This window comes from Aphis gossypii, chromosome 1, assembly GCF_020184175.1.
Source record: "Aphis gossypii isolate Hap1 chromosome 1, ASM2018417v2, whole genome shotgun sequence".
Taxonomy (NCBI): Eukaryota; Metazoa; Arthropoda; class Insecta; order Hemiptera; family Aphididae; genus Aphis; species Aphis gossypii.
In genome coordinates, this window is record NC_065530.1 from 56,831,778 (window position 1) to 56,856,397 (window position 24,620).

The 24,620-nt window shown below is 25.4% G+C and overlaps 2 protein-coding genes across 7 annotated transcripts in view; one reads left to right on the top strand and one right to left on the bottom strand.

The window, feature by feature from the left end:
* Window positions 1-38: 38 nt before the first annotated feature.
* The window catches only part of LOC114119567 (probable serine/threonine-protein kinase MARK-A), a 31,048-nt gene continuing 6,466 nt past the window's right edge, over window positions 39-24,620 (bottom strand). Inside the window, exons 1-18 of one of the 6 annotated variants that reach the window (XM_027981154.2) lie at window positions 12,762-13,086; window positions 11,791-11,903; window positions 8,865-8,983; window positions 8,703-8,781; window positions 7,549-7,669; window positions 7,107-7,258; window positions 6,957-7,022; window positions 6,665-6,795; window positions 6,451-6,572; window positions 6,039-6,374; window positions 5,429-5,970; window positions 5,205-5,299; window positions 4,952-5,131; window positions 4,382-4,669; window positions 4,124-4,319; window positions 3,950-4,056; window positions 3,783-3,889; window positions 39-1,220 (exon numbers count right to left, since the gene is read on the bottom strand). In XM_027981154.2, coding sequence (XP_027836955.2) covers window positions 316-1,220; window positions 3,783-3,889; window positions 3,950-4,056; window positions 4,124-4,319; window positions 4,382-4,669; window positions 4,952-5,131; window positions 5,205-5,299; window positions 5,429-5,970; window positions 6,039-6,374; window positions 6,451-6,572; window positions 6,665-6,795; window positions 6,957-7,022; window positions 7,107-7,258; window positions 7,549-7,669; window positions 8,703-8,781; window positions 8,865-8,971 — 3,534 coding nt within the window. In that variant the 5' untranslated portion in view covers window positions 8,972-8,983; window positions 11,791-11,903; window positions 12,762-13,086 and the 3' untranslated portion in view covers window positions 39-315. The other 5 variants (XM_027981153.2, XM_050206737.1, XR_003592052.2 and 2 more) reach the window with 5 other exon arrangements.
* Window positions 19,333-21,045, top strand: LOC114119571 (ras-related protein Rab-28-like). Its single transcript, XM_027981160.2, has 5 exons — window positions 19,333-19,491; window positions 19,600-19,776; window positions 19,960-20,083; window positions 20,527-20,633; window positions 20,723-21,045. The coding sequence occupies exons 1-5, from the start codon at window positions 19,411-19,413 to the stop codon at window positions 20,903-20,905; spliced, it is 672 nt and encodes a 223-aa protein (XP_027836961.1). The 5' UTR covers window positions 19,333-19,410; the 3' UTR covers window positions 20,906-21,045.

Sequence of the window (24,620 nt, forward strand, 5' to 3'; positions counted from 1 at the left end):
AATATATTTATATATTTATATTAAATTTAAATGTCCAATGAAACATAAATTATGTTTTTTATTTGCATTCTATTTATGTTAGTAATACTGCTATTATTAGATTACAAAACAATTTAAATACAATATAATATATTTATTATGTTAAATTCTTAACATTTAAAAGTCATATAATATAACTATATATGATAATAATAAATAAATAACTAATTAACTAGGGTATAATAATTTTTATTCTGTGGTTTCCTTGAAATTTGACTTGACCAGATAATATATTTTAAGTATATTTATATATTAAGTAAATACAAATCAGGAAAACTATACATATACTGGTAACCAATACAATAACATTTCGTCATGAAAGCTTGAATTTAAAATAAAATATTTGAGTTTAACATAGTAACTGCGACGCTTAATTCGATCGCTGACCGTTTCTTCACTACAATTTCCAACTGTCCAGTCTAGTAAGGCTGGAGAACCATGATGATAATAATAATTATTGTCTTCTCTTGGGACCAAACTCTTGGAAGAAGTAGTAGCAGCAGTGGTAGTGGATGATGACGATGATGACGAAGGTGGGTCTTCGTCGTTATTGATACTTGAATTGTTAAATTTTGATATCGATCTCTGATCAACAGACAATGATGTACTACCCAAAGGCCGAGTTCGATATTCACTCAAGCTTTTCATTGAATACGATTTAGACAAAAGGCTGTTATCAGCGTTGGCTTTGATGCAGTCTTGGCGGGTAGTAGTAGTTGTTGCAGAGGTCACATCTAAACGATCGAAAAGTGCATATGGACTAACACTACGATGCCCTGAATTTTTTGTATTCTCCTCTTTGTTATCAGATCCTGCTATCACTATTGTTTGGAGTAACAAGTTATTTTCAGTTGGCGGTGCAGTCTCAGTAGAAGTGTTACAGCTAAACGATCTTGAAAATTGCCTGGAACCAGAGTTGGATGGTTGACGGCGATATTTTTCTAAAATTTGATCTACACGAGACTGACGTTCCTTGATAGGGTCGGATTGCATGTTATACACAGATGGCTGCTGGATTATCTGTTTTGGAGGTGATGATTTTGGAAGTTTTGTTGCAATGATATTATCACGATAGTTTAAGTATTCGTTATTAGTTGTGGTTTCCTGAACACGTGGCAGAATGTGCTTGTACACTGGTGGTTTCTGAATATTAGTCGTTTTATCAGCATTTCTAAGCAGTTCTGAAAAACAAACAATTTACAAACTCTAATTTAGAAACAATGACTAAGTCACATATAATATATACAGTGAAATAATTTAATTTATAAGAAAATCGTGTTAGTGTCACTAAAAAAAAGAGAGAGACAGTTGCGTACCTATAGATTTGTGGCATAGGTAATATGTATAGATTGTTTTTGGTTTAAATTATGGACAGGCAGAAGGAAGTATCATTATTACTCGTCTTGTACACGTGGCACATGCACCGTCACATTGGCTGCAACAAAATAAAACACACACATGCAATACTCCAGCACAATCGTATAGTTATACTTGTATGTTATGTTGTGTAAATAACATGACTCCCTATTAATGGAAAAACTCTACTATAATGTATATAAATAAATGATAATTTTTTTAAAAAAATTCAACACTTTAAAATATTGATTTTAATTACAATTATGAATATAGGTAATAATTGTATACTTAGTCAAAACATTTTTTTGCATTATATATTATAATATTATAATTTATAACCTATAATTAATGACTAATAATTAATTAATTTGTTTATTATTCAATTATTCATTATAATTTTTACAATGATACAAAGTCAGAATTTAGTCAAATAAACCAACTAACATAGTTATATCTAGAGCTCAGAAATTCTAGCTAATGCATATTGTTTTTATTAAGTTCAAAATAACCAAAAGTAAAATACAAATTTGTTTCATACTTTCCTGATTTTGTATAAAAAAATGTATTTTGTTAATTTATGCACTTTTACAGTTTTTAATTTTATTTTGCTAATTTATAGTTTTAAGTGCTATTTATGGACATTTTTTATATAAGGAAATAAACAATTAACTCTAATTAAGTATACAAATATGTAAGCAAAAACATATTTTTTAATTTTCAAAATCATATCAGACATATTATACTGCAATAATTACTGGATTCATAGTATTTGAGTTCTAGAGCCGAACTAAATATCTCTATAGTTCCTAAATACCTACTGGCAAATTCTATAAAAAATTTGTTCAATTAAAAAAAAAAAACTAAAAATTCTTTTTTATAAAAAAAAATAAGTTTTATTGACAATCTTATTTATTATATTTACCAATTTTTAATGCCATTTATTGAGCTTATTTTATTATTTTGAATTTAATTTTAGAGGGCTAAAAATGTACTTTTGTAGTGCTATAACTTCCGATCCCTAGTAATAATATTATGAGTAAATTGATTTCATAATTTTTAATATTATAAGTTATAAGTGTAAGTAACATTAAATTAATGTTATGTTTAATATTCATTACTTTAATTAAAAAAAAATATATTGTTTATTAGATGGTATACCTACTATATTATATGCCTAACTTAATGTAGATAATTGCCTATATAAAACTCCTTAGAAATAGTAGTATTGCAGCCCCACTAATTATAAGAATATAGAAGACTAGAAGACAAGTAAAATGTTTAAAATAAATTAAACACGTTATTATATTAAAAATAAATTTAATACTTATGAAAACAAAGAATATAACAAATAAGAAGATTAAGACTTAAAAATTAAATTTTTAACAGTAATTTTGAAAATATAAATTAAGTGTTAAAAAATATTTATCATGATATGTCCGTTGGCAAAACAAATTACTATAAACATACTTCATTAAAAATATTTGTTTTCAAAGCTCTGGGAAAAATAATTAGCTAAAATTAAATTATGTATATGTTATTTTAAATGTAATCACTTTATTAAAATGGCCTATAGAAAGAAAATAACTTATTATTTTAGAAAGTTAATTTATATAAACTATTCTCTATAGCAGGTTATTATTATATACTGATAATTTCCAATAATACACCATCACTGTTGTCAATTGTAATCAAATGTTGGAGATTTGGATAAATATGTAGTTTTGATAAGTTTTCACTTGTCAATCCAGACATTTTTATTCTGAACTAAGTATACAAATATTTTATAATGAATCAATGTATACTCAAAGTGTTACAAACTTGAGTGTGACAGTAGTCATAACAAATTAAAAAAAAAAAATTTAATACATATTGTATCTAACTTTAATTATTAGTAATTTTATTTAAAAAGTATCGAATGAAATATATAATGATTAAATTAATTTGAATATTGTTTATGAATATACATTTGAGTAATTGCAACAAATATCAATATAAAATTAAGATAATATAAATGTTATCAATGTTTCTTCATACTTAATACCCGAGTATTGCCTATTTTGAAAATAGGTACTTAAACCACATGTTTAATAACTTTAAATTAGTGTTTACTTCTTTAAATAAAAACTATACTAATGAAGTAGTAAAATGTAAAAATATTTTTATTTGTGTAATGTGTATTGAATAAAGCATTGATTATCATATTTCTATATCAGGTAAAAATGTTATGTAAGAAGGCCTACACACCACTAATATTCTATGCTACTGTCACAAAAACACAAATCAATATTTTAGCTAATAGTATTGCCAACAGATTATATATTTCTTTATTACAAATAGATAATAAAACCAAATTTCTGAAGCCCATAGTTTAATAGATATAAGTTTACCTGTAGTAGAAGTGTTAGATGGACGATCTTGAGTGGTAGAAACAAAACTTCTTCTCCATGGAGCACTGTCAGATCGATTAAATGATCGAGTTTCAGTTAAACGACGACTATAAATAAATTTAACAAATATGAAATTAAATTAAAATATAAACTTTAAGAAAACATACATTGGGGTTTGGTGGTCAAAAATAGAACGATGGTGATTGAAAAATGATCTTGGAAAGTCAGATGTTCTTCCTTCATCACTGCTCAATCTATTTGTTAAATCACGTACCTAAATATAAAATATTCACATATATAAATTAATTTGAGTTTTATAAATTTAAAAAATAACTGTTTACTCTAGATAATAATGTAGAGAATAAATTCTCAGCAGTTAATATTTCAAAGCTGTCGTCTTCTTCATCTGAACTTATACTTTCAGTTGACTGTAAATTTCTTATAGATGGTCTTTGTCTGCGTGTGCTACGCAGTGTGAAACATCTAGGCTGACCACCAACAGTACTATTATCATCATCACCCTTATCACTATTTGAACTATAACAAATAATTAGTTATAGTAAATTTGAAATATGTTTATTCAAAGATTTATAACTTACTTTGTTCTAGAAAGTGCACTATTACTAGGCGTAACAAAACCTCCACCTTCAACTGCAATAGGTATAATAACTTCACGGGGAGATTTTCTTATAGGCTCTCCTAAGCTTACAATACTGCTATTACTATCTGTGTCTACAGTGCTTTGTCGTGACAAGTTACTGCAACTGGTCTTGGGACTTGTAACAGATGAAACTTTTTGAACTGATTTTGATTTTGGTTTATCTTCTACTTCAAACCGTATAGGTATAATATGTTCACGAAGTTGACTGTTTTGTCTCAAAACAGGTCTAAAATAAATTTAAAAATAATAAAGCTAAAGACTATTTTTTAATTTGATATTGTAAGCCTATCAAAAAAAAAAAAAAATTGAATTTAAATGTGTTAGTCAATAGTTTTGAGAAAAATAACAATTTTAAAGTAGAGTAGAATATTAAATTAAATAAGTCGTTTTTTATACTGAAAAATATAAAAGTAACAAGAAATGGAGGTTCCAATATTTTTAAAATATGAATTTCTAATAATAATTAACTATACATGTGTATATATATATATATATATATAAATTCTACCTAGGTGGTAATGGTGCTGCTGCAGTTGGCGTAGCTCCAGCAACTGGAAAAGATACTTCAGTGATACGTCTAGTTGGTTTAGGCACTTGAACAAAATGCTTAACTTCGGTTTTATAATTTGCATCTATTGGATCATTATCTTGCAGTTTAGAATTGTTAATGACGCTACTAATTGGTAACCTAAAATTAAATAAATATTTATGATTCACATACAGTAATTTTAAAATGTAAAGTATGATTTAGTTATTTTTACTCAGGCTTAGCTAATTTTATCTCAGCTCTTGAAGTTTTTCTCTTTGGTTCAACAATTGTACTTGTATTGCTATCAGAAATGGAATCTCCAATTATCTAAACAAAACCATTAAAGCTATTAGAAGCTATATTTTCAATTTATAATTAGTATGTGCTAATTTAAAAAGTTTTTAAAATTTTTAAAATACTTCAAAGAATATTATTAATTTAATGAAATATATTTACCCTGATAGCATTTAAGCTTTTCCTTAAATCATCAGGAAGATTTTTAAAATCATTTTTATTTGACTGTGCTCCTCCACAAATTGGTTCATTATTTAATGCTGATTCAGCTAATTTATTTAAGCAAACTGTAGATTCTAAACTGAATTGTGGTTCTTTTGTTGATTCTCGAGTAGTAGACCCATCAGACTCTATACTTTTTTTGGAACTATTTGATGAGCCACTGCCAAGAGAACTTCTTCTCTTTTGATCAAAATTGCTTTTTGCCATGGATTCAATTTGATCTAATTTTTCTACAGCTTCTAAAACTCTACTAGATCGTCGACGAGCCCGTTCAACAGGCTTCACAACGTCAGATTCACTATTTGTTGTAGACTGTAATGGAGACTGTGGTAAATCATTCTTTGAATTATTTTTAATAGATTTAGATGATTCTTTAGAAGTTGAAGTTTCGAGATCATTTTCACCCGTATCAGACTGACTAGATTTTTTAGAGCGACTCATGGAACGATCTCTTTTTTTAAGCTTTTTAGGTTTTTTCTCTACTAAACATATGATTGATTGTTTTAAATATATTGATACATAATATGTATAACTTATTGATAATACTTACCAGGTAACTCAGGTATTACAACAGTAGCGCGTGATGGTGATATACTTCCTAAACTTTGAGACCTCACAGGTCCAGTCTCAGATCGTACATCATTTTCAACATTAGTTTGAGTAGGTGGTATACCTAAATTATTATTAGCTTCCTTGGGAGTAGGTGCTAAAGATAGTAACAAATCTAATCTAACTGGAGTTGAAGAAGCCATTTCTTCTGCAATGCGTAAACATTGATTTTCATCAGAAAAACCTTCATTTAACCACTGATGTGAACATATTGTATGAATATCAGCACGTGCATTCGGATTTACAGTCATCATACTAGCAATTAAAGGAGAAGCTCCTGAAAAACAGTAGTATTATCACAATTATAATTAAAAATATAAATACAATTAAAATACTCAAAAATATGTACTTACTCGATGGTTTTTTTGGTTCATAGTATTCACCCTGAGAAATTTGTCTTACCAGACGTTTGAAATTTGATCCATCAAATGGCATTGTTCCATACACTAAAGTGTATAATAAAACACCAAGAGACCTAAAATGAAATGATTTTATAAATTTTAATTGTATACAGTTGTTATAGTAAGTATTTTTTAATTTTAGTTGAATTTTTCTTTAACAACATACCAACAATCAACTTCAGGCCCATGGTAAGGAGTACCAGTAACAATTTCTGGAGATGCATACAATGGACTACCACAATATGTTGACAAAAGTGCTTTGTGATTAAAAACATTTGACAGACCAAAATCAGCAATCTAACAGTTAAAAAGAAAAACAATTTATAAAATAACATTGTAAGACAGCACTAGAAAAATATATAAATTAAAGAAATTATAGAACTTTCATATTTTATGCTATTTATAATTTAATACATATAAGTTATAACCAAATAAGTATTTATTTATGAGCTACACACCTTTGCATTTCCTTGTTCATCCAATAATATGTTTTCCAATTTGAGATCACGATGACAAATATTATGCTAATATATTAAAATATATTATTGTTATTATTAAAGATCATAATTAAATACAAATATAATTTAACTTTAAATTAAAATGTTAACCTTATGACAATAAAAAATAGCAATAGCCACTTGTCTAAATATTCTTCTAGCTTCTTCTTCGGTAAGAACTTTTTTCTCACTGAGGTAATCATAAAGTTCACCTCCAGCCGCATATTCCATTACCAATACAATTTTCTCCCGATTTTCAAACACTAAAAAAAAAATTCAAAATAAACAATAAAATAAAATTATACATTTAAAAATCAAATAAATAAGTTATATAAAAGGATATCCAGATTATTTTTAGTGAAAATTTATGAAAAAATGTTTTTTTAAATGATTAATACAACTATTATTTTAAATATAATCACATGAATGACTATCCGATAAGAAAAATGATCTGTAAATGATATTTATAAATTCCAATAAATTATTCATGGCTGACTATTTGACTATCATTGATCTAGAACTTAAATGTCATGTATTTGTATAAATTAACTACCTTCATATATATGAATGATATTAGGATGTCTTACAGAAGACATAATTTGTATTTCTCGCCTTATTCGTATTAAATCTGCTTCAGTCTCAATTTTTCGCTTCCTTATTGTTTTGATAGCAACCTACATACAAATAAATTACAAATTTAAATTTAAAAAATACATAAAATAGTATTCAATTATAAATATTTGCTATTTATTTTCAACACAATATAATTTATAACTTAACGGTAATATTGGAAATAGGTAAATTTTAATTTTTAAAAACAATATGCATAAAAAAATTAATGTGACACTGATAATATATAATATACCTTTAGTTAAGATTTAAGAATTATTTTAATTTAAATGTGTTTACATCAAATTATCTTATTATTTAATGAATAGTGTTCATAAAATATTTACTTATTTAAATAGCAAAGTTAAGTAATTTACAATAAGGTATCATTACTTTAAATTAATAAATTACAGACAAACTGTACTTATTAATCAAATTGTAAAAAATATTAAAATATTCTAAAATAATTTATATTAAATTCTTGTATTTAATAAATGTATTTAATTTAAATTAAATTAATATAAGGTATTTTATAGTTGCTAAATGAGTTAATACAGTATAATATATAAAACAAATAACTTATAAGTAAATAACATATTCAAGTTAAAATGTTTGATCATGTTTGATCGAGTGTCTAATTCATCAAAACATTGATGAATAATGATGGATGATATATTATCTTATAGTAACATAGTAACTCTCACAATATTTTCAAAAATAAAATAAAAATTAATCTTAACTTATGGAACACCTTATTACATAATGTAAATTTTCTAAAATATATAGTATTAAATTATTATTAAATTATTTATTTAACAACAAAAAAATGCCAAAACAATATATGTATTAAATAAATTTATTCACACCCTAAATAGTAATACTTTTATAATAGATATTAACAGATACCTGTTAAAATTAAAATGTAAGTGAACCATGAGGATTTTATTATTGGTGTGTGTAAATAGAGGTTGTAAAGGGTATACATTATATATTAATATGCATAATAAAATACTTGGCAGTTAAATTGTTAATGATACTCTTGTTCTAATGCAATAAAAATAGGTAATTAAATAATTTATTCACTAATTTATGGCTTACCAGCTGTTCAGTTTCTTTACAAATACCTAATTGAACTTTTCCACAAGATCCTTCTCCTAGCTTTTTTAATATATCAAATCTATAAATAGAAATTAATTATTCAATAAAATATACTGCTTTAAAATTTGTTAATGAAGATAGATAATATTTTTGTTTTTTTACTTTTGTTTTAATTTTTGTTTTCTATTGTGCAGATGTATACCACCACCATTTTTTTCTATGCCACGCATAATATTATCACACATAGTCCCGTTTTCTGGCACAACCATTTTGTTAAGCAGCTAAAAAATACACAACAATTAAAATATAAATAATTAAATATTCAATAAATATAAGGACCAATCATAAAAACACCTAAAGAAAACTTTACAAACAGTAACATACAATTTGTAACTTTTAGTAAAAATTATTTTTAATTTGATCATTGATTTTTATCAAACATATTAATGTAAAAAAATAATAAATGTTATTATCTTAGTAACTAACTTTATAAAAAAATATTTGAGGAAACTAAATTATATATATATAATATATATACATTTATTTAACCTAAAATACAAATATAAACATAACTATAAACTATAATTCTAAAATGTATAAATCAGTTTTTTGCAAACCCATAAAAACAGGTAGTATACAAAAGGTTGACTGGCCTCCAGCCAGCAACTTATAACTATCAATAACAAATTTAAATTATGTAGTAATTTGATTGTATAAATAACTACAAATTATTATTTTTTAATACCCTGATTATTATGCCACTAATGAATGTAGTTAATATATAATAATAAAAATAATTAATATGTATTAATTTGTAAAATTTCTATCAGTGATGAATCCAAATTCAACATTTTTTTTTAATAAAAAAAACAATACACATATAATATAATATATACAGTAGAGTCTCCGATAACTAAAATTTCAAGGGAGGTAAAAATTAATTCGACTTATGTATTTTTCGAGTTACAAATATTGCATTGAATGTATTAGAATTCCATAGGGACAAAAAGAAATTTGAGTTATCGAGATTCAAGTTATCGAGACTCGACTGTATATGTATAATTGGAGATATTATATAGCAATTGGCAATATATTTAATAAGATTAGACCTTTAGTCACATGTCTATGTTATAGTTATACAAAACTATGACCAGATTTCTTATAAAAATAAACTTAATCTAGTTATTCATTTAAGATTTTTAGTGTAATATTTAGAACAATAATTAATAATCTGTCTAAAACAACTATGCAAGTGCCAAGTATCATTTAACTGTATTTAAGATATTGTATCCTCAACATAAACATATAGGTACAGTAATATTAATTTATATCAATGGTTTCCATAGTGATTATTTCCATAACAGGGAAATAACAATACTAAAAAGTTTTAGGTAAGTTGTTTTTATGAGTTTAAATTTTACTACTAGCATGTTTTAAAGCAATTTAATAAAAATTAAACTCTTCCAATATCCATGAAATTAGCTATCAAATTATTAAATTAAAAACTAGAAAGACGATTATCAGAAACAGTTTTTTAATGTGTAATTATTAATTATAGATAAGAAAGTAATCTATACAAAAATAAATAAAGGTAACTCTTGATACTTTGAACTTTGATAGCTTAACACTTTCAATATTCAAAACAAAATAATTGCCTATCAAACCGTGTTTATGTAAATTTGAAACACTCAATACTATATTTTTTTTCAAACTCAACAAATTGTAAGTATCATATTTAATTGTTATGTAAAAATTAAAGAAACAATTAATTTTTTTTATATTAACATAAAAAGAATTAATTATTTTATTGACAAATTTATTTTAATTTCTATTTGCAAGATCTAACGTTAATAAATCATTTTTATGCATTAAACACCACTTGAATTCGATAAATTACCTACTAAAGTATTTAAACAAAGAAAAAATGTACTTCAGCATTTAGTAAGATAATAAAATAAAACTAATTATACAAAAAATAATTTAAAACAGAATAAATAATAAATGTCATATGTGTAACCAGTAATTAGCTTATAATATATTTAAATATACCTATTTAAAATACTAACTGTTCATTTTGAAAAGTATAAAATTGTCCAAAATATTGGCCTGAAGAATAAATATTAAAACGTATTAAGATGAATATCTATTTTATCCAATAGTTACCTTCATTGATTATCTTGTTATAGCATTAATCAGTTAAATTAACTTAAATTGTCTAACATTACTGACTTTGATACCTATTAATATGTTTATTTATGAAGCGTTAAGCTATTACCTACATTTTTATGTTAACAATATTTTAAAATATTTAAGTTACACACATTTCATAAGTAGTATATAATAGTTTAAATTATTACCAATAGGTACCTAATTAAATCACCAAATAAATAAAACATTATATTGCCAGTAAATTATTAACGTATTAGTATAATCAGGCCCTGATTGAGCCAGCTAAGAGTGGTTGTATCTAATTTTTTTTATGATAATGGTAAATTAGTACAAACATTAATAAAACATAATATATACCTAATTGGTTTTAATTATTAAATTTTATAGTATCTGTAACTGTATTCAAAAGTAAGAAATCCTAAAACTTGTAAGGCCCCTTGCCTATCTGATGCTGAATATAATCAATAACTGAAACAGTTTAAAATAGACAAGTATGAAAAGTTATGAAAAACATTACAAATCAATCTAATATGTTTATTAATTAATTTCAAGTATTCAAATAAGTAGGTTCTACATAGTGAAATTTAGCATAAAATATTTTTATTTTATTGATATTAAGAAATTATAGACTAACATCTTGGCTAGTCTAAGTGTTGGCAATTTCATAACTTTTTTATAACATGACTAGTTAAATGACTTGCTAATGACTATTTTAACTGTTAGCCTGACACGGACAAGTGTGCCATAATCTATTGAATTTTGGCAAAAATAGTAATTAATAATACTGAAATAGCAAAATAGTACAGCTAATGTAGACAATGTCGATATCAACTGTAATAAATGTTGTACTCAAAAAATCTAATATTAGACAAAATAAAATTATATATTTATATTATATGTATGTATAAATGCATCTTACTTGTAGAGGAACGTTCACAAGTATCGTGTTTCGTTGTTGGTATTCTGTTTGAGTGTTTCAATTGCAAATCCTCACGAAACCATTTGTACATTTATGTTCATTAACATTTAAACCTAGCGTACAAAATTAAATATATTTTTCGTTTTTGTCAACCACACTAGAACTACAACTATAGATGTGTGACCATAGTCACACAGAAATTGTACACATACTAAGTGAATAAAAAAAGTTGGATAACATTTTTGAAAAAAAAATCAAATTAAATCTGTATGAAAAAAAAATCAAAAATTCGAAAACCCCGACAGACGATATTACTGCGGTTATGATTTAATCGAAATATACGCAGGAAAACGAAATAAAAGTCTTTGCGTGTGGAAAAAGAATTAGGATAGAAGCGTTTGCGGCGGGCGGATGGCGGCTATTTTTAGCATTTCAAGATACATTCTCGCACACGCGTTACCCCACTCCACCGGTGACCACGGCGATTGGCAGCGACCACGTCGGACTATATATATTTGTGATATTATTTTATTTTCCTCTTCCCGTTCGCAGCGTCGGCCTGGAATTCTGCAACGATGCCGACGAATTACGTCCCATCGGCGGTGACGGCAACGGTCGCACGCGATCTGCCATCACGAATCACGATCGTGTAGTACGGTGCCTAGTAGTGTCGGCGCAACGATCGAAATGCGACAAGTCTCGGGAGAATTGCAAATGTGAAATGGATATTAAAACGGAACGGAAAGAGAGAGAGAGACACCGACGTTCTTCGTTTTTTTTATTTTTTACGATTTCCTATTTTACGAGCTCATAAACGGGTCGATAGTATAATGTTCGGCGCACTATACACTATATAGCGATTAGCGGTCGCTTCGCAATATTCTTTTAATGTTATTATTGATGTCTTTAAATCTAAATGGTTTATAGGTTTTTGAGTTCGCAAAAATACATTTTATTTTCTTATCACGTACCTTCACGACCATATCACGTTCCACCGGTTGACGACCGTATCGCGTCGTCGTCGCGGGTGATAACAGATTGCTTGCGACGGTTCACCAGCTGATCCGTTAGCAAAAAACCTCAATTTTTGTGCCGTGCGAGGCAATATTTAATATTATAATATGAATAATAAATTATCTGGATCGATCTGTAGGAATAATAATACTATAATGGTCAGTTTTTTTTTTTAAATTCTCGTTTTAGGTTATTTTCACTATTCTTCGATGGTAAAACACGATCGAAACGCCGCGTTAAGCGTTTTTAACTCACGAAAATGAATGAATGGCGACTAATGTAGTAATGTGTGTTTTAATAATATTTCCGTCGCAAAACTGGTCGGCCCCTCGGACGGCGGCGGTTAAACGACGAGACGCGAAGAGATGCAGCTTTTCAACCGCTGTAAACATCGTCGTTTTGTGGTTTTATTTTATTTTTATGATAATAATAATAAAAGAAAAAAATATTGTCGCCCTCGCCACTAAAACACTATACAGCCCACGCATCCAAGTCTCACGACGCATGCATGGGCGTCATGAATATAACATAACAATATGAAAGTATAAAATAATATTGTTATAATGACGGGTGCAAGATATTGCGTTGCGATTAGTGAACCAAAAGCTATATTATCGTTAATTTATTATTTTTATTGTTGCATTAAACGCATTTTCTTAAATTCATCATCACCTATATTATAGAACATAAATGTTTATTTTGTAGTTTAAAATTTTCTATAGTTGAACTGAACCATCAACCAACGCATACCAAATACTATTTTATCTATATAAGGTCATAACTAATGTTCTCGATAACGCAACTAGTACAAATTTGAGTATTTACCTACATATCATTACATTATACATAGGTACATGACTAAATAACAAAAAATTAAAATAATAATGTACTTACAATTTACATCGAATACCAACAAAGTTTAATTATCTCATTATTAATTTTTGTTTAAATAAACTGTTAAATTAAAAATCAAATAATTATTATTTTTATTGCGAACAATAATTTAAACTATAAATTATCCTTGGTACATCAGTACGAATATATGTAATAAGTTTATATACCTACCTAGATAATAAAGCACTGATTTAATGATTTGTAAAAATTAAACATTTGCAACTTTTTTATTGCATCACGTAATAGATTATATGGAACAGCCTAACAGCCTGCTAAATTAAATAATTATAGATAGGTAAGTGTTTAAGATATATATCAGCATTATTTCATTATTATATTATACAATATAGGTCCACTATATATAATACACTCTGCTTAAATTTATACCTAATTGGTGTCCTCTGTAGACTGTAATGCTTTATAATTTTTTCTAACTACCCAATACGAAGTTTTTATATGATACTTGAAATTCGACTTTAACAATTTATTGCAATAAAAAAACATCTCATTTCCATTTTATATAAGACATTTACATTGCAGCTATTCTATAGGACAAAACTATTTATTATTATTAATTTTTAAAATTCAACGAAAATGTTTTTTTTGCCTATAACAACTTATATAATATGAGCGTTTTAATATGGTTATATAGGCTATAGCAGTTGAATTAGAATAATGTGGTTTTAAGTTAAAAATTAAAAATAATTACCTATCTTTATACTTTTAACTATTTCATAAAATAATTTATTTACTGTGGCAAAAAAAAAACATGTTGAGTAGGTACACTCTGTATGGCTATATATAATATATAATGTACCTTTTTTACGCAAGCTTTGACAATATTTACTTTATGATAAAGAACCGTTCAACCTGGCTTACATATCTGCTTATTGCTTGGGTTACAATATAATAAAATGGTATGTGGGTTGGTCGTTGATACCTACCTGGCTGGCTGGTTGGCTACCTATATGGCTATATGTAATTTAATTTATTGAAACTGGACAATACAAAGAGTAAAAACATATTAGAAGTGGATATAATGTACAGAAAATTGAAACTATATGGAGTTACACTACTAATGTTTAAATATATATGAAATATGTATTATTTTTTATCTTTCATAAAAAACATTTTCACTTTTTTTTATCTATAATAAAAATAATACAACGAGGGGTTAGGGGTTATTCAAATACACAACCGACGTATACCGGCATACCTAAGTACTATGAACTATCGAGTTTCATTTATTTTCATTTATCATGGGTAAATAGATATAGCCGTACAGCATACGGTTCAGTTATTTATTATTTTAAATATATTTCTTTACAATTTTATTGAATAATATTTTATCCTATCGGCATAGTTAAATGAGTATTCTATAAAACTGTACTCTCTACGGTAAACTTACAAAGTTATATTATTTTACATAAGAGCTAATCAACTAGTATATAGTGTATTTATATTTTATACATATTAATAATTGATATATTATAATACGACTGATACGACAAATAAAAAAAAAAAAAATCATGCATAATTTATTTGTATAGAAAGTTGTATAAGATTTCTTTTACTTTTAGCATATCAATTACCACAAAAATAGCAAAATCCGCTATTTTTAATTTAACGGTACGTACTACCTATGTATACACTCATACACATATTATATTATACTATAATTATTATGGATATTGTAATATCACATATTCTAAGTATAATATTTTAGTATATTTCAACATTATAATTTATGAGTTTAATACACCTGTCCTGTAGGCTGTATTATACAAGTAAAACTTATACAGTTCAAGTATGTCAAGTGTACTTACTACTTATATACACTATAATAATATGTATTATTGTATTTAAAATTGGTGGTCAATAACCAGTGCCGGCGCTAGGTTTTTCGCTACCCTGTACCAAACTGCCAATTACTTCTAATATGCCGCCCTTATATAATTTACATATTTTTGTTTATGAAAAATATCGCCCTTAAAATTCCAAAAAAATTTTGCCTAACCCTCTTGGCAACCTATAAAATACGAAATCATAGAAATTCAACAATAATAGTATAATACATAAAATATGAATACAAAAAAATAAGGTTGTCACGCATATTTTACATTTAATCTCGAGAAGGAAGATGTTCCTACAATCCTACACACAATAATCTCGGCTCTGCGGACCACCTTAATACATCTGGCCGAGTAAATTTATTTTATACTCTGAATATAATTTCAATCTCGCATATTTTATTTTATTTATTATCCAAACATACTGTTAGATCTTGGATATTTGTTTTACAAGAACATTCTCAATATGATATACACACAAAATTATACCAATTATAAGTTCTGCAGTTTTGTACAAGTCGGCATTGCCCCAATTATTCGAATTATTTGAATTATTAGAATTTCTGCAATATGACAAGGAAATTGTGTGCAGAGTTATTGTTGTAGGACGAAGATATTTTATCCGTGCATCATTGAACTAAAAATATGAAACGCGTATGCGTTCGTGACGTGTAAACTGACGAAGGCTGCTGCGGCATTGCTTCTTATACGTCATAATGGTTTAGTGATGACATATTAACATAATATTATGATCTATACAGAGTGATGTCGCATGAATATATAGGCTATAATTGTTAACGTATAGATCTTCTGTAAAATCCATAATATAATAGTATAGATTTTGGCCGTTTGACATCATATATTTAACGACGTAATTACAGTCTACAGGCAATTACACATAAATTATAACATATACAGGGGCACGGTGAGCGGTGTCTTATGACGCCTAGGCGTCATGGTGGAAATTTTTTCTGTAGGTGGGAGTATTTGGATACATAATTTTTTACCAATAACATAAAACAAAAATTAAGATATATACAGTCACTATAATTATATATATTATATTAAGGGGAATTTTTTTTTCAAATGGCGATGAAGGGGATAAAGAGTGTGTAAGTTATGAAATATATGTTGTGTATCGTGGTTCATAAAGCTCCACCGCACCACTGATAACATAAATATTAATAATAAAGAACAAGGCAGTAAAGTATACATTTATATAGTTAATCGTCCTCGACCAATCACTCAGTATTATAAATTTATACGTAGGTCCTATACCTAATAATAGAATACTATTTATTTTTTTGTGGTACAAAAATCCATAATAATAAAATGATTACGATAACTAGGTAATTGAATATTTATGCACAATTTACCTAGTATAATCTTAACTAATAATACTTGTAATATGCAAATAGTGAATACGTATATGAATATAATTGGTATATACATATTATAGTAATGTGTATATAGGTAGCATTAGTATTTGTATTCTTGTTAAATAACAAGTGAAAACTAAGTTATAATTAAAATAATATACATTTATATTATTTAGGTGCCTATATTATTTTATTACATAATAGATAAAAACATATTAGGTATTATTTAGCTCATAAGTCATAATACATACAGACACGGCGAGGAGTGATTAATAAGTATCTTTAATATATAATAAATAAACCTTTATACATTGAATCCATTTTTTTATTGTGTTGATATTATAAGGTCAAATACACTTATGACGTATACCCAATACAGTTTTTAACGAGTGGCTAAAAGATAATAAAAATAAATAGAGTGATCTATTAAGTATTGACATACTAAACCGATTTTCTAATAAAATATTTTAGGATTTTTTATTTACTAAAATTTGTTTTAAATAAGTAACAATTACAGCTATTTTCCATGTAATAAAATCTAACCAAAAACCGTAGAAGTATAAGGTTAAATATATATAAATATAAACTATGACAAACTCTCAATACAATTGAATAAAAAATAATGTAGCATTATTGTAAGGTGTATGGATGACGAATCGTTGATGTTGAATTGCCGAAAAATATATACTTATAAGCTCTAGTCAAAAACTAAATATACATATGTATATATAATGACTGAAATACTATTATAATTTTTGTTTTTAATTAGTAAACGTAAAAAAATTATTGTTTAAATTTATTTATGATTGACGGTATTTATTTAGATAATTATAACTGTACTTATCATCAATATATCTAAAATATGTTTCACTTCAATTCACAGTATTCAATTTGAAGGTAAAAATTACTTAAAATTATTTATAAGTCCACAAATCAGTCATTAAAATCAAAGAACTATTTTACACAAAACACAACTAATTACTTATAGTTATAAAGTGCTCTTAAAAATAAATATACGTAAGTATATATGGACGATAATAGCTTAATTTGCAGTTTTTGTTTTAGTAGTATTCACATTTAAAACTTTGTATAAGTATAATTAATATAAATATATATTGGCTATTGTAAATTCTAAAACCTTAACTAGCGTGACATATTTTAGATAAGATAAAAAGTTCTTATTTGCATGTATTTTGTGTTCTACATAATTTTATATTGTATGGTATTATAGTATATAGTAAAGTACGGTTAAACGTATGGGCAATATTTACACATGTCTGTCATTTAAAATGCCTAACTAAAAATTAATATAATATATTATTATTCAGTAATATATTCATACCTTTTAAAAACATCAATAAAACTGTTCGCTAGTACAACTTCAAACCAGTGGAATTTTAAACAGATTTCTCTTTTTAAGTACGTGACAAATGATATTGATTTTAATTTACCGATCTTTAAACGTTCAATATTTTTTTCTATTGAATTTAATATTTTAATATTTTAATATATTAACGTATTACAAAGCATTTTTGTTATTTTTAGTTAGCCAATAATTAAAGTTTAACAAATAGGTAATATATAAATACGTAATTGATTTAAGACATGTAAAATATTTATCATGGTCCATGGATAACATGCATGTACATTGTACTCGAATATATTTTGTATAATATCAGCATACAAAATTATCCATGTATAAATTAGTCTACGCCAAGGTTCGATAATCTTTATATTTACAGGAGCCAAAAATATTATCAAAACTTAAAAAAGAAGCATTTAAAATAATACACATAGTTTGTTATTTGTTAATATAATTTATATTAGTACCTATTAATTATTATTAACATTTCATAATATTAAATTATATTATAACTAGTATAGTATATCGTTAATACTATGATTTTATAGCTACTTATAATATTGTAAATATTATTACTTACATTTTAATCGGTAATTATCATACTCAAAATGTTTCTAAGAAATATTAATCAAATAAAAAAGTTCAGGACACTTTTGGATTCATTTTTTTTTAACCAATTTCAAGCCTATTAATTTGCATGCGTATTTGATATTTGCTACCTATTGTTTTATACTTGATACTAAAATTTTCTTACAACAAAAAAAATAATTAAATTCAAATTTAAAATAAATTATAATAAAAAATATAATGCAATCATATAATTCGGAGAAAAAAAATGAAAAATTTTTGTAGATAATATATTAAGATTTTATCGCTGAAGTTTGATATGAAATACCTAATTGATGACTATAATAAAACTAATACTGGATCATTGTTATTTTTTATGCTACAAGACCATCTGCGTATACGGTATCTCAGAAAGGTTTTTAAATTGTTGTGAAGTTTATGTATCCATAGAAACCTGAATTCCATTTAGTCAGTAAAACAGCAGTTGTAGCACTTATTATATTATAATCCAATAATCCTTATCAAAGTACATAGAAATCATAAAAACCTTAAAATGTCTGTAAGTGCAGGTGACAATTTATTAATTGAAAAAGAATTGAAAATTGTAGTATTAGGAGAACCATCTACAGGAAAGGTAAATTATAAAATCCATACGTAGTCTAGAAATAATATATCGAATATTTTTTATAAAAAAACATATTAAACGTATTTTAAAATCAATGTTTTTTATAATTTTATTTAGAGTTGTATAGTGTCTAGATATTGCCATGATGATTATACAAGACAATATATACCAACATGTGGCGTAGAATTTTATTTAAAAAGAACGCAAATTCAAGGTCATAATGTCAGAATCAATATTTGGGATACAAGTGGATCAACTAATGGACTATTAAAAAAATACATTTATAATGCCGATGTAATATATGTTGTATTATTTTATACTTTTTTGTCACACATTAATCACATAATTTCAATAACCGTTTTTGATTAAAAATAAAAATAATGATAATAATGTAGATCACGTGTGATTTTAATAGAACAATTATTCTTTAATTATATTTTTTTCTATTACATAAATTATATATTTATAAATATATAGGCAATTATACTTGTGTATGATATAACAGACAGTGTTTCGTTTTCGTCTGTGTCGACATGGTACAATAAAGCAATAAGTGTTCATTATGATGATGTGCCAACGTTTGCTTTATTTTCAAATAAATGTAAGTATCCTTTAAAATTTAGTAGTATTAGTAGTAAGAAAATAAAACATGTATACATAGTAAACCCTTTAAAACTTAAAAAATGGCTGAATCAGTGTCATATTTACCTAACTCTTCTAAATTATCTTTGAATACTGGTTAAAAACTAATGAACTATAATGTAATATAATTATATAATAATAATAATATATTATTAGAAGAAAAGAAGAAAATTCATGTTTGTATTGTATTTTTTCTTATAATAAACTATAGTCTTCTAATGTAATATACTATATACTACCTATATATAGTCTGCCTACAAATGTTAATCTACATATTATAGTACCTAACGTATTTAAATATGTAATGATCATTTAACTTGTGAACTGTATACCCATTTACGATGTACCTAATTTTCGAAACAATACTGATTTATAATAAACTACATTATACTACATGTATAGGTGATTTAGAACATAAAAGATCAGTTGCTGAAGAGAAACAAATATTGTTTTCAAAAGAATTTAAAATACCAATTTCTCAATCTGTATCTGCACGCACTGGTGAAAATGTAAGTTAAAGAACAAACAGTTATTTATATAAAATATAAATATATTATCTTAGATTATTTAATTTATTTAATCAAATAAATGTATTTAGATAATGTTTGCTTGGCAACAGTTGGTGGCTGAATGCTTGGGGTTAAAACTTTCGAAGTTTGATTTAGAACAACATTTAGTAAGACCCGTGAAGGCAGAAATTGAAACTACAGTCAATCAGTACAAAACTATGATGTCGAATCAACAGCAAAATATGTCTTCTACAATTTGCGTTATTCAATAATGTATACAATTAATAACAAAACAAATGTGATGTGCCTTTTTTGTAATAGGTTGTATTAATTAAAATTTTATTAAAACCAGATGAAATATGAACAATTAAAAATTTAATGAATAAAATGTGTTTTTATTTAACTTAAAAAACTTACCGAGATCATTTATAAATTATAATTTGTTGTATCATTATTAACATTACGTGCTGTGTACTTGTATATTATATCAATGGTTCAAACTTCGTTTAAATTTAGTTCTTTTAAAGCTCTGCTAAATAAATTATAATATAGAATATAGATATCATAACATTTCAATAGATTTTAATTGCTTAATCTATTTCATTTAATAAATTATATTTTGTGTATTTAAATATAAAATTAGTTATATAAACATATTTTTAGTTATCTTACCGCGAGTTATGACTAATAATCAAATCACTTTAAATGTACTTTGTTTACACAAATCTTATTCTTATGTAAACATATTAAATAATATAACAAAATATTTTGAAATGTTTTTACATATATATTATATAGATTACACATTGAAGCAACGGATTATTTTTATTTAATAATTAGAACAACTAATATCTAATCGGTTTAACTAAGCAAAAAGATAAAACTACATTATACTATATAGTAGCCCTTACATACTAAATTATTAGTATTAATTTTATTACGTCTTGACCACCGGGTCATTGGCGTTTAAATCAATTATTTTATTTTTATAATGTGTTTAATTTATATATATATATATATATATATACATACACATCAGATTAATACGAAGGTAACTAGGTATACTAATTTCCAAGTACACTAGATACAGCTTAATATTATTTATTATTACTTTAAATAAACTTTGTACTATTGTAGACTATAGTCACTAGTCAATTCCCGCATATGATACATTGATACACAAATACACAATGCACGTAAAAGATAAACTATAATATTACCTATGTAGTTATTCAGTATTATATATTTATATATTATAAGTAAACTGTAAAGGTTACTACATATCAAATATTACAATCTGGAAGCACTTCGTTTTATAATATTAAATCTTTCACTTATACAAAGTTTTAATCCAAACGAAATCGAATTAAAAATTAATTAACAGTTTTTTATAAACAAATAAATTATCATATATTTTAACTAAGTAATGAATTTTTGATTTTGAAATTATAAATTTAATTTAAGTATAATATTTTTTGTAAATACTACACATTATAACGATAAAAAAGAATATTAAAATGGATATGGAAATTAAATGATAAAACACTGTATACTTATATGAAAAATGATTATGAGTTTAAAATATTGGTAAATCTATATTACTGTTAAGATATAAAACTATATAAGTTAATTAAATATAATTATTTATATTTTCTTAGTTTAGTATATCCAGCCGATCACCGGTATGGGTTAAACTGACTTTTGTAAAAAACATCGCATACGAGTAAATAATATATATTATATGTGTGTGTGTATGTGTGTATGTGTGTAAATATGTTATAGTAAACTATGTTACACGTCAAAATAACGTTATTTTCTAGTAAATTAAAATAGTTACCTAATACAGTAACACATTAGTTAATATCGTGATTTTTTTTTTTTTTGGGGGGGGGGTTGATTATTTATAATTTACAAAAGTTTTGTTTTTGACGAATTTTGTTTGAATTTGAGCTTAAAAAAGCGGGCAAGTGAGTACCGCTCTGCTGTACATTAGGTGCCGTATGGATCATTATTATATATTATAGGAGTGTTAAATTTGAATCCAATGATAGTTATCATTGTATACGAAAAACGATTCTGAACGAAGATGATTTGTCAGCCTAGGATATAATTTCTAGTGGTTGGTGAAAAAGGTGGTTTATGTTTTAATGGCCTGAATACAACAAAATTTAAGTTCTTTTATAATAATTGTAAGTTAAACTTATGAAAAACCTTGTATTAAATTTTCAACTCTTAGCTACTTATACAAAAATTTTTATGAAATATACCTACAAAATAATTTGCAAATATTCATGGTTTTGACGAATTGTTGTCAATATTTGAACTTCAAATGCTAATAAAAAAAAATTGTGCCTATGTATTCTTATAATTTTTTAATCACTATAAGAATAACATATGAGGAACTTTGTATAAAATTTTCAAGTATTTTGATAGGGCCAAAAAAATTTTATCGACACTTCAAAAAAAATTTTCAGAAAAATTGAAAATGTCAGTTGTCTATAAATAGCTCAAAAAAACTCAAAATATTTTGAAAATTAAATCAAGTAAATAAAATACCAATCTAAATAACTGGTAAAATTTTCAAGTATCTACGACTTATACTTTTTGAATTATAACAAATATCAAAAATCGTTTGAGGCTAAAATTTAAATTTAAATTTCAAACACTCATAAAATTTTTTTGTCTGAATCCGGTAGAGTTTTTTTTACAGATAATTGAAGAAAAATGTATGGAGAACCTTGTACCAAATTTTCAAAACTTAGTTATAAAAGAAAAAAATTTTATGATTTTTCAACTTCAAAATTACTTGCAAATTTTCGCGTTTTCGACAGATTTCGTAAAAATTTGAACTATAAACGCTTATAAAAAAAAATTGTGACTAACGATTTTTAATTTTTTTTAGCTACATTAAAAACAACTCATAAGGAACCTTGTATTAAATTTTCAAAACTTTTTGGTTATCCAAACATTTTTTATCGACACTTTAAAAAAAATTTCTCAAAAAAATCGAAAATTTCAGTGGTCTATAAATAACTCAAAAAAGTCAAAAATTTTGAAAATTTTACTATATACGGATACCACTGACATTAACATTTGGTGAAAATTTCAAGTATTTTCAGTGATTAGTTTTTGAATTACAACCATAAAAAAAAATCGATTTGGTCGAAAACTGGTTTTGCGTTAAAATTCCCGTTTTTCCGTCATTTTTTTTTGGTTTTTCCCGGCGCTTTTGAAAACTATTGGAAATTTTTTACTTTTGACCCCCCAAAGTACAAACTACATTCACTTTCCTATCCGAAACAGGGTCCACTTTTTAAAATCGGAGCACTTTTACTGCTCCAAAACGTGGTGACAGACACAAAAATAAAAAAAAAAATAAAAAAAAAAACACACACATCATTGTAAAATCAATACATTCATCACTTCGTTCAGAATCTAAAATTCAAAGCTTATAAACAATCATATCAATATGGTTTTGATATTTTTAAACTGATATAAGAACCAGTAATATTATATATTAAATTTTAATGTCAAAAAATGCCGTGTCTCTGTTGCGTAAATATTCCCGTTTTCCCGTGTTTTTTTATTGAAGAATAGTAAGTTCCTACAAAAGAGTAGCAGGTAAAAATTACATACGTTAATTTCTAAATATGTGATGTACTGATTTGTAAGTTACTACTCAGGAAAAAAGGTACGTTAATACATGGCGGAAGACAGTTACACATGTAAAAAAATCATACTACATTTTATATAGGTAATATTAGAAATATTATAAATTATTAAACTGATGATAGGTACCATCTTAAAAAAATAAAAAATATTATAATTTGTTTTATTTTCATAAATTTGATTATAATATTTCAATAGTAAAAAGAAAATACCTACACTACATTTTATATAATATTATAATTAAAAGTATTAAATTGTAGAATGTAATAAATTATTTTTTACAATTATGAATTTATATTATATTAAAATGTATGACAG